At 35.3% G+C, this 12,337-nt stretch overlaps 1 protein-coding gene across 1 annotated transcript in view; it reads right to left on the bottom strand.

The window, feature by feature from the left end:
• MEGF10 (multiple EGF like domains 10) overlaps positions 1-12,337 on the bottom strand; it is a 99,828-nt gene that overhangs the window by 65,364 nt on the left and 22,127 nt on the right. Inside the window, exons 2-4 of the mRNA XM_042823088.1 lie at positions 9,125-9,257; positions 6,869-6,970; positions 5,841-5,941 (exon numbers count right to left, since the gene is read on the bottom strand). Of these exons, the coding sequence (XP_042679022.1) occupies positions 5,841-5,941; positions 6,869-6,970; positions 9,125-9,240 (319 nt within the window). The 5' untranslated portion in view covers positions 9,241-9,257. The remainder of the gene's footprint in view (positions 1-5,840; positions 5,942-6,868; positions 6,971-9,124; positions 9,258-12,337) is intronic.

The following is a 12,337-nucleotide window of genomic DNA, read 5'->3' as shown; positions in this document are numbered from 1 at the left end:
CAACTACCTTTAAGTTAGTTTTATTTTTTTACATTTAATTACAACCTTTAAGTTTCCTTCTTAACTTTTATGCCTTACAAGCCACTTTTTAGATGTGCATTAAAATGATCTTCACTAGAAATTACCAGGGAGAATATTTGTAACTGTCCAGTGATATAAAGTACTAAAAAAAAAAAAACCCTATTTAATTATTCTCTACCTATTATGGAAATAGTTACTAAATAATACATCACACATTTACATTTTTTACATCTAGACATGAATTACTTACATCTTTGAAGATTCTTGCCTAATAAGTTCTGCCTTTGGCACTTAGGGTTTTTCAGGGCCAATTGTGTGAAAAATCTTCCCAGTAAACCATAAGACAATATGTTTCTGTGTGCATGTGTGAAAATCTTAATGAATATCAACATGTAAAACCCAACATCATTAATAATGTATGCATTTTTGACATTCAAAACTCTGCTGACTCTACAAACTAGAATACATGTGGATAAGGAACACTGATGAACCTTACAAAATGTTTCTTCCAAACAAACTCAAAAATAGTTAAAATATGTGGCACACAAATATATAAAATCCCTTCTGAAAGTAGAGTAACATGTAATTCTTTACTTTGAAGAGGTTGAACTAAAGCCAAGAATGTTTCAAAGATGCTAAAAGTATATATATTTTTTATTTTTTATTTTTTATATTTTTTTCTTTTTTAAGTTTCTTAATGCCAAAAAATATATCCAGACAAGGAACAATTTCCAACTATATTCCAGACATACATAAAAACCTATTCAGTAACCAAAAGAATTATTCTGTATACACTAACTAGTCTAACCGATTCTTGCTAACAGAATCATAGTTAACATTCCTAAGAAACTGCCTCTACCAAAATTTTTGCAATGAATATGGGGAGGAGGGAATCATAATTTACTACATGATCTAAAAAATGTGCAAGGTGCAAGCAGTGTGAAGAGTACTAGAAAACAAGCTGAATAGGCCTAAATGACATCAGAAACAGTGAGAATTTTCTCATTCCTCTTACATAAGCTGTAAAGAAACACTTATGTGCAAGAGCAAATGAAAAACTTATTCCGAAATCTCTTTGATACTGAGCAGTGCAAAGAATCACCAAAAATTCACTGACAGCAGTAAATCGTCTAAATCATACCTTGTTCCTTTCTAAGCAAAAATCAGTTATCATATGAAAAGCAATCAGAGATTGCAGTTGCGTATCTGCTTTTTCATCTTATTTTCCCCATTCTTCTGTGTCTTATTGCTTCCTTTACATCATCCCTAAAATTTTGCCTTGTCCAATTCGCATACCTATACTTCAGCAGATCACATCTCTGCATTTTCATAAGCACAGGAGGAAGATTTGCCTTTCCTAACTATACAGTATCATCACCCAACTTGAAGCATCCATAAAATATCCTTCCCAGTTCTCCAGACAGAGGGTCACCTGGCTTCTCAAGTTCTCTTCCTACCTCTTGTGTTTCTGCCACCAGCCAAATAAAAATGCCCTGCTGAGCAAACTCAGCAACATGAATCACATTGGAAAGATGTGCCTTAAGTGTCAAAGCCACAATACCACATCAATACCACATCAATACCACATCAATACCACATCAATACCACAATTACAGCAATCTGAAAATGAAGTGAGGCAAAGGCTTCTCAGAAAACAATCAATTGTAGACATTCCGCATCACCACAGTTTTGGAAGGGATGCTTTTACCAGGGAGCTAAGCCAGTCATACAAGAAACATAATGTATGTAATGCAATTTTAGATCAAGATGCCATTTTTACGTACTGATTATATGACTCATAATGATACCAAAGAGAGGAGGGAGATGGGAGATGTTGTTCAGCTCAAGAGAAGACTGCAATTCAAACACCTACATACATGCTGATGGACTCCAGCATACTGCTTGCTGTGGAGATGCCGACTGCTCCTCCTACTACTTTAAATATCACAGCTGAGAGGAGTAATTCCAGCATCTCATACAACTTCTGCATTGGAGTGTATATGAAGAGTGGAACATAAAACTTGAAATTTCTGAATGGCATTTTATGAATCTGTTCTCTATGGCTAAGAAAGTGCCATGTAGTTATTTAATCATAAGTCACCACTGACAATATTTAGACAGCTGTGCATTCCATTACCTAATGTAAAAAGACAGAAAAGTATTTCCAGTAATAAGTTGTGAAGAAGACTATTCTTGCCTTTAATTAAAGTTCATGCATGCATTTTTATATCTGTCATTTATTCCCTTTAAAAAAACAGACATAAATCAATTAAAATGAATAAAAGCTTGAAATATTTTGATTGTAATTATGCACATAGATAGATGAGCAGGAGAATCCACTACAGTTCCCAGATTAGACTTCTAGCTTTTGAACAAATGAGTCAGGTCTTCAAATAAACAGTTCCTTGAAGTCATACCTGATTTCATACCTGAAATCTCCTATTAAGTGAAATTCTGATCAACTTCAAGGAGAATTAATATTAGAAAGAACAGAGTGATAACTGAATGAAGTCTGTACTTTCAGTATTAAGTATATCTGCATATTATTAATTCACAGAAATTATTTCCAACAAAAGAAATCATAAGAAATGCGTGACTCCATGGTTTGTCATTTCTGCTAATACCATTCTAACTACATTTGGATACCTAGAGTCTTTGGAAAGAATAACTTGGAGAGTTACATCCCATTTTTTCGGGAAAAATAAGCTTCTTTACCTGTTAAAGATCTCAAAATTTTGTGAGTGATGTTTGAGTGCATAAATAATTTATACTCAAAACTGAAAAGAATTCTTAGATATCGCACAAAAATTACCTCCAACTTTCTTTACCTTAATTAAAGCATGGTCTCTCAGCACTTTTTGTGCAAGATGAAATCCATGTACCTTTTAAACTGCATTATAAATGTGCCTTTTTCAAATGAAGTCTTTCCTTCTACACTGCATGTTAGAACAAATCCTTTGATCAATCCTTTTTTTCTGCTTTGATATCTGCTTTTTTGTTAAGGTGAATGGTATTCAGTTACGTACATCAAGATAGATTCTTAATTCTACCCATAGTCTGCCGATTTTGCATTTCCTGTGTCAGGGAAATTCAACAGGCTTAATCCTCCCTTAGTGCTCTTAGGAATCTGTTAGACCATAGAAATTGTATGTAAAGTTAATGTTCATGCTACCAAAATGCTGCAAGGATTAATCTACTTTGTCAACAAATCAACAGCTATCTTAATGCCTGAACTCCTTCAACAAAATTGGATGGATTTTGTAAATGTAAAAAAAAGAGATGATTATGCTTTTATGTAAAACCACCCCAGTGCAGAACCCAGTCTAGCACCCATATGACAAATCTCCTTGAGATTGAGAACAAAAAGTGACAGCAAATTATTTGGAATAAATAAAAGACTAAGCATGGAGTTTTTAAGTCTCTGAGTGAATTGCTCTATAGAACTTGATAAAATCAATCTACCTTTGAATCTGCCTGCAGAGCAGATCACCTCAGGAAATCCATTAGGTCTAACCATGAACTACTTTCATGCCATATCTGAAGAAAACCTATAAAAGTATTCTAAAAAATGCACTGCAATCATTAAGAGAAAATGAATAAATAAAGGGGAAAAAAAACAACAACAGCCAAGCTACAGTTGGCCTGCCCTTCTGCAGCTGTCAATAGTGAAGCCAGAAATCAGAAACTCCATCTCCTTTTAAACAGCAGTTATATAAGGAGTTTACAGAACAATGTCGCAGTGGAAGTACTGAGATCCTCCTTCCTGCTCATTAACATTCTAGTACTGATGCCTAATGCAATGCTGGAATTTAAGTAAATTTAAGTAAACATATTGGATATTTTATCCACCCGAACACAAACTCAGGTGGCACAACTACTTAAGGGTGGCAAAGTTTGTGTTCAGAACAACTGAATACTCCTTGCTGTTATTACCTTACTCTGCAAAAGAATCTGTCTACTGGCCAAAGGCTACATAGAAAAAATACTGTTTTGTCATATTTATTAACATAATTTAAAATACTGAGCTTAAGTGAATCTATTCAGACTGGACTCAGAAAGATTCTGAAAAGTATGTATTCATAATACATAAAATTCAGAGTGCTTTTATGTGATTATTGGTCATTCTTTTCCTACATGAATACAACATTTACAGCCTTCAGCAATCTAAGACTACCACATTTTTACAAAGGCTTCATACAATGATAAGCAATTTTCTTCCCATAATAAGCAGTGAAGTAGCACTACCATTAGTAAGCAGTTACCATAGGTGAATAGCAAATTGTGAGTGTTCAAGCTGTAAATTCCCAATTAATATTTTCAAAAGGAAGTCACAGGATTTCAGTTCATCACTGTATGCAGTGAAGTGTTGACTAATACCCAAATCATCTACCAGTAGGATTTTCTAATTGAGCTTTTTAAATCGAGAAGTCAAATAAAGGAGCAAATACAGAACAGCATATCAACAGCACATGTATTTTACTGTTCCATTGCTATTTTTCTCCTCTACATCCTCCCCAAAGAAAAAAATAATCCACACTATGGAAACAACTCCAACAGAAATCCTGCCTGCATTGCAGAGCAGCAATGACAAGAAAGAAGATATTACACTTGTTTCTTATCCTCTTCTGTCTTAACATACAAAAAAGAGAGGAAGTGTATGTATGTTTTTTCAATATGGTCATGATTTTTTTCTGGAGAAACAATTGGTGTTGGCTTTTCGACAGTGACATTTATACTTCAGTGACAGGAGAAGAGTGTTCCTCATGTCACTATCCCTTACAGGTTAATTCCAGTTGAAAACATCACACTTATTTTCCAAGTTAAAATGGACAACCAGCCATATCACACTGTATGCAGGTAAAGTCTACTCCAGTACGTGTTAAGTGTAGCATGTATAGTACAGAATGTATAAGTTCTTTACTCCAGAACATATGAGTGAAAAAAGCTAGCTGAACATAAAGCACAAAATGTTTCCCTTACTGTGTTAAACATTAAGCTCCTCCATTTTCCCTGAGGAAATGGAGCTCTAACTTGAACTGGTGGTCATGAGTGAAGGACCCTCATGCTCATGCAGGTCAATGACTGCAGAATCAAATAAATGCAAAGTTAGCTCCACAAGAGAATTTTAATTCTTATGTAATTTTAAATATGAATCAGACAGAACAAATTAAGAAACTCACATTTATACTGAATAAATAAATTCAATGTACGTACTGATAACTAATTTTCAGACTAAAGACTTATCTGCTTCACTGTGTTCTCCTAAACTAGGTAGCAAAATCCAGTGGCAAAGACAAATCTTTCATTATCCACAATTTTGTAGGTTTTGCTGGAGGAGGTTTTGCTCCTCCAAACACTGGAGGAGGTTCACCACTGTCACTGTAGCAGTAAGGGAAATGATAAAGCAATGAATGCGTCTCTATTTCTCACAATCTTGAGAAAAAAGCACTAGGTAAAGCACCATAATGCAGGCTGGAGGCATTAGGCTGGAGACACGGTGAGTTTAGCCAGGGCCTCATCCAGGGCTGCACTGTGTAGGCCAGCCAGTCCACGTCTTGGCTGAAAGAGGCAATACTAGGAACAGCTGAAAACTAAGGAATGGAGATAGCTGTTTTCCCATTCAGAGCATTCCCATTTTGTTCCCTAAAATTAATAAAAGTATACGAACATACACAGTATAGCAAATGACAGCATAATCACACGACTGTCTCTGAATAACTGAGGCTCTGGTACCTCACCTCCTACAAGTCATCCACCAAAAGGGAGCGAGCAAGGCAATAAACACACAGAATATCAAAGCAAAAAAAAGCTAGACTTACGGACACACATTTCTCTGCTTTCATAAAATCCAGGGCAGCACTGGGATTTACGCTTGTACATCGTTTTTTCACCATGTCTGTAGGCAATGCGGTAACTGATTCTAAAGGAAAAAACGAATGGTTGTTGCACACATTTCACTTTGAAAATTTATATTCTTACGTATCTTCAAAAATCTACAGCCATTAGTAAAAGGAGAAAAAAAACACTCTGAGAAGAGACCTTTATTTATCTGTTGCTGAATTCAAAAGTCTTTGTGGTTCCCAAAAAAAAACTTATTTCCATGGCTGGCCAGACAACAGTAAAGTTAAGCATTCTAGCTACTTAAGCAATGCACAAACAGGAGTATCACTACCTTCACAACTAGCAACACCAAAGAAGATTAAAAGCTAGCAAAACAAATCTATTTGCTGTATCACTAATGGAATCAGTTTCCAAGGTAGAGACTTCTGGGATTTATTCTTACAAGGGTGAGTTGGTTTCTATAGGGACAGAGACATTGCGCTGGTTAAGTGCTGGTTAATGCACTTTAAGATATCCTGAATTGTTCCTTAGTGATATTCAAAAGCCATCTGGATGTGATGCAGGACCATTTGTTCTAAGTGGCTCTGCTTGAGCAGAAGGATTGGACAGATGACTTCTAGACATGATCAAATAATATATTTATACTTCCCTTCTGAGTAACATACACTTTCCCCAGAAAATAAGGTTCAAAGCAGCCTCCTAACATTTTGGAACAAATACGTCTGACAGGATCTGGGGAAATTAATTTAATTTACTGCATACTTTTTTTCAAATTTGTTCTTTTTCTGTTAGATATCTATGGGGTAATATACCCTAACCTGCCAATAAAATTTATGTGAATTTGCTTGGGTTAGGCATTTTCCAGTTGTCAGATACCTTACACATTACACAAATAAGTCGCCATAGTTAAAAGATTCTATATATCATGCTATATTTCAGCAGAAATAAGTTCTCTACAAATACATACAATACCAAGATTTTGACAATATTAGCAATTATACATCACCTGTGTCGTGTGCACTTAAACCAGTTTAGGATGTCAGTACAACTGGTGTAGTAAATTTGATCAAAAGGATGTGGATATGACTCTTGCACTGTGACTGAATAACTGGGGAGAGACAGAGAGAGGCCAGACATATTATTGAGCAAGTGTTTTACAGTAATAATCACTGAAACAGATGAAACAATTGTGCTAACCAACAGTCTGTTCAGGAGTCAGAAATTATATTTTATCCACACTTTTTGTTTGCTTGTTTTCTGTTTAATTTTGAACAGAGAGCCTTTTTTCAGAAGTATATACTGAAGGTCTTCTACTGCTTTCTGCCAGAATGAGTGTGGTGCCCTAGAAATAAATCTGTGCTCTGAAATCCAGACCCTCCAGAGCTGTCAGTGGGGCCAGAGAAAGAGATCTTCTGCTGCAGCAGGGAAAAATATTGAATCACCCTAGAAAACTCTTGTGCAGACTGTTTGTGCTGGCAGCCTGTCAGTCCGTGGTTGCGTAAAAGAGTTAGAAAATACGGGAATGCGTGATCTCTCCCTCTTGTAGCACTGGTTCCCAGGAGCAGTCAAAACACTTGGTGAGTGTACAGCTCATCTGAATTTCCATGCCACCTTTGACCCCTCAGCACCTACTTCAGGGCAACAACCACAATCTCTTCCTACTGCTATCACTTATACTGAGAGAAAACATATCCAGATCCGTTCATTCCTCACTGCCCAGAACTTGCTCCCTGTTTTCCCTATTCCCTAAAAAGGCAAGCATCTCTAATTCGTCCAGCTGTAAGACAGCCTGACAAAACGTCTGTGCCTGCTTGTTGCTGAATGCCACATCCAGCTCATCCATTTTTGCTGTGATCAGAGTTCATCTGTGAAGATCATTTTATAACAGAGCTGGTAGGTTTACAGCACTGCGACTGAGAGCAGCAGCCACAAACTTGTATCTGGAGGCTTTACTCTGCTGTAGCTGTATTCATTCCCCTGCTGCCCGCTCTAAGAAACAGCACCAGTTTCAGGAAGTTCACTTGCAGCTCCTCATTTCTGAGGCTTAAATAATTAGAGAAAGATAAAACTTTATTCAAAAACTGAATGTGCTTGATGAACATTTTTTCTTCTGCAGACTTTCATCATTTTATAACATGTTATGCTATGTAAACATTGCTGTTTTTTGTCATTTTGTTTTCAGTACTTTATGTCTTCCCTCAAAACCTCTGTTATGGATAAAAACGATATACAATGTGGAGTAGCATCAAGTAATAACCTCAACTTGAGTCTGAATGTTGTAAACAGGTATTTAGTATGGTAACTTCATGTACCAAATATTGTATATGCTAAATTGCATGCAAAGTTTCTGCTCCTACCCTTGTTTAACACAAGCTGAGATTAATTGCTGAGGAAAATCCTTAAGTGCATTTTTTTATATGCAGACTTTATAAAAAATGAAATACAATGAAATGAAAGTTTCAACTTTTTCTGCAAAGATTTAGCCATATCAATTGCACGTAAATGTACAGTGGCTCAGCACCATTCCCAGCATAAAATACAATTTACTTCCAGTGAAGACAATACTTATGTTTTCAAATGAACACTTAGACTTGCTCAGGAAATAGCTGATCAGTCATGGCCTTAATAAAATAACAGCAGTGAGACATTCAGGCCTTGTTTCACTACCACAATCTTCACTCAAGAAAAGTACAACAAATGCTTGCAGTTCAACCTCTGCTACCCACTGTGAGCATTCTACTTGCAATTAACATGAAATTCGTGAACAAATTGATTAACTAAATGCATGAATTTATAGCTGTATGTTACAAATTTCTGAACCTCATCAAAAAAATTAAACAACAAATCTTAATTTGGATTCCAAGAATGTTGAAAAGGAAAGAATCAGCATAATCAAATTTGGCCAAACTCCAATATGGCTAATTGCATTTTGCATATGTAAAAGCTCCTTTTCACTTAAATAAGAAAAAAGCTTTGATCCCTTTCTTGTCCTTAGATGGTTCTGTAACACTGCCTGTGCAACTGTTGTGGTTTTCGCATTCTAACTACTACCACAAAGATGGCTGCATTTCACTCCAGCATGAAAGTCTTTTACTTACCCTGAAGTTACTCTGCCCATGTGTTAGCATAAAATTTTATTCCTAGTTCATTATTCTATTGAAAGTTTTAAATCACTTAAAATGTGTTAAGTAAAACATACTAGTAAAACATACATTATTACAATCAGTATTTGTATCAAGTTTTCTGTTAAAGAAACTATTACCTTTCCCAGTGGCTACACACATTTGGATCTTCAAGATTCAAAGATAAAGTTGTCCCCAGCCAATGGTACAGGAGAATAATTGGGAATCCAGAAAGGGAGTTCAAATGAAGAAACATCTTTTCAAAAAGGTAGCCTGTAAAAAAAAAATATATATATTTATGATTTATGAAGATATTATACAAATGATAAAGGAGCCAAAACTAACTAGTCATTTTATTAGGATATATATAATCAATGGTTTGGTGGTAAAAACCAGTGGGTACTTCAAGAAACACATGATGCCTGCCCAGCAGCAGTAAATACATGCCCATTTTTGGTAGAAAACAAATGAAATCATTTTCTGCAAGTGGCTGGGCAGCCATCACCAAATTGCAGTCAGTCAGACTCAGACCACTTTATGGTGGTTGTCCTACCAGATCACTGATACAGACAGCTGTAGTTTAAAGGAAATGCTAGAGCCTCCTGAAGACCACAACAACAAAAATACCCCCATTAAAGATTTGGCTGACAACCTGTCATCAAAAAAGCCTGAACTTGACTTACTCAAAAAAGTGATTTGTGCTTCCCCATTGATGGATAGCAGCATCGATTTTTTCAAAACTGCAGATAAAGACCTTAGGCAGCTTCAGTTGATGTGGCACTTTCTGTTAAAACCATATCCCCGAAATTATGAACAGGTTTCACAATGCAACCTCTCTAAGGATGCCTAAGCTCTGAAAACCTGGGCCAGCAAGGGTGCAGTGCCCAGTGTCTGCTCAGGAAAGGCTGCATCTCAATACCTGGTGCTGCCTCAATTTTAGCTCATGCACAAAACACCTCCCCACAGGGGATAGGGAAAGGTGTCATATGATCTTTTATTAATTCTTCAAGATGTTAGACAACACTATTAGTAGGTGCAACATTAGTTCACGATTTGCAAAAAATGTTACAGTGCCTTTTACTAACTAGCCAATAATTCCTATGCAAACAAATTAATTAACGAGAGGAAGAGTTTCAATCAATTTGCTTTAAATCGTCAAAAGACAGTGCCTCATTTTATTCTAGTGTTATTGCTCTTTTAAGTCCAATTCCCCATATAGCCTGCATAAATATCTCCTTCATTACCGGTTTTACAATTCCCAAATAGAAAAAGCATTCTGCTCATAAACGAATTACCTTAATAACATAAAAGTCTAGAAGATTGTCTCAGTACTCTGAGTCTGTCTTAGATTTCAAGCAACGTTTTAATTTACATACCAAATCACGTAGAACTTGACTTACCTTAAATTCCTAAATGCCAGAATGAAAGCTGGCAGAAGATAATCTGTAATAGCTCAAACTACCCTTCCTCCCCTTCTGGGAAACATTTGACCTTATATCTCAATTTTCAAACAAATTTTAACACTATATTTCTTCTGAGATAAAAAAAAGAAAAAAGAAAAAAGAGATAATTGAGTCTAATCTGCAGGATAATAAGAAAATAACTTCTGGTTAATGTACTTTTTTTTTTCAAATATTACAAATACTTCTAACAAAGTAAAATAATTGAAAATAGAAATTTATTATTTTAAATATTGTGGAACAGGTAAGAGCAAAACACACCAATTACTTATTTTAAGAGAAAACAGGCTACAAATCCATGAAAATAAGGAGATGGAATAGTCTTACTTTACAGGACCCTCTTCAGAAGTCAACGCAAAAAAACTCACAGAAAGAAAATACTGTATTTAAGATAGTTGGGAATACAGAGATGATCCCATTTTGCTAAATCTCTCTTGAAAAATCATGGCTGCTGAAGGACATTTCACAGTCTATAACTGTTTCTCTGCATAGCAGAGTAGCCAATGTGGAGTTGTTTAAGATGGAATAAAAGCAGATGTATTTTCAACTAATAATTTCAACAAAGTGGCCATTTCCCTCATTAGAAATAGTCACTTTGATTATGCAGACTGTAAACTGTATTTCTTTTTTTTTCTTCTTCTCAACTTCAGTAATTTTCCTTTTGGATACATTAAACGAAGTATAAAATTAATGAAATAAAATTTAAAAAAAAAAATTTGCATGAACCCCCTAGTGTACAACTTGATTGCATTCCCGATCTTTTGCTTAATTATTAAGGAAAATCAAAACAGAAAATCAGCACCACTGATTAGCATTGCTAAAGTGTTTATATTAGCAATAAAAAATGCAGATGACTGATTTAACTCTTGATGTCTTCAGTTAGCACTGAGATACCCTTTGCAGAAATTCACTTTTCTTCTTACATTTTGCTTAAACCATCTCACCCAATAATACATCAGTGTCCTCACTATCTACATCCAGTGTACCTTGATTTAAGCAATTAAAACATTCAGGCTGCAGGACGCCTTATCTCTGTAAATCAGTGATTAGTAGAAGTGAGAGGGAAATAATAACACACACTAAAACTGACAGCTCCTCTGGCCTGCTACATAATATTGTGTAATTCATGTTCCCAAGCCATAAACTCTACCAGGCATCTACAGAAAACTTTAAAATCTAATTACCCTAAAACTTGGAGTAAAAGCTATCTTCATTTGCATTCGAGAAGGACCTTTAAGGTAAGTCCTGTGCAATGAGGTGACAGTCTGTTTAGATCAGACATATCTCTGTTTCCATGGGCTTTAATGCAGTCCCACAGTTTTAAAATGTGAACAAGAAAGCAATACCACTGCATGAAGCATCTGCAGATTACTCCCATACGCTTCTGTGCTCTTATTAAATATATTTAGCTCATGATACGTCTATTTTATCAAATCAAGATATTAATAGCCATCAATAATAGTCATATTAACAAATTGAACATCCCAAGGCATATTGTAATTACTAACAAGCTCATTTTTAAGATGGAATAACAGGTGTATCCTAAAAATATACTCCCCAAAATTATGAATACTCGCCTAAAACACTTCAAATGTGAGCAACTACATGAACTACATTAATCCCATCAGTAAGCAGATGAAAAAGCCTGTATATATATAATATATAGGCATAAACAAAGCTAACAAGGCTGTCATCTGAGACTTTTAGGCACTTTCTCTGTGAACACCAGCAGTGTTGATACTCTGCACACATTCTGATTTGTTATTGTTTCTTCTATACAATGTAGGATCAAAACCAGAATAAGGAAAAGAAAAGAAAAGAAAAAAAGAAAAGAAAAGAAAAGAAAAGAAAAGAAAAGAAAAGAAAAGAAAAGAAAAGAAAAGAAAAGAAAAG

Source organism: Centrocercus urophasianus, unplaced genomic scaffold, assembly GCF_019232065.1.
Source record: "Centrocercus urophasianus isolate 14NV4802_14NV808 unplaced genomic scaffold, USGS_Curo_1.0 seq_21, whole genome shotgun sequence".
In the NCBI taxonomy this organism is placed as follows: Eukaryota; Metazoa; Chordata; class Aves; order Galliformes; family Phasianidae; genus Centrocercus; species Centrocercus urophasianus.
This window is presented reverse-complemented; position numbering and strand designations above follow the sequence as displayed.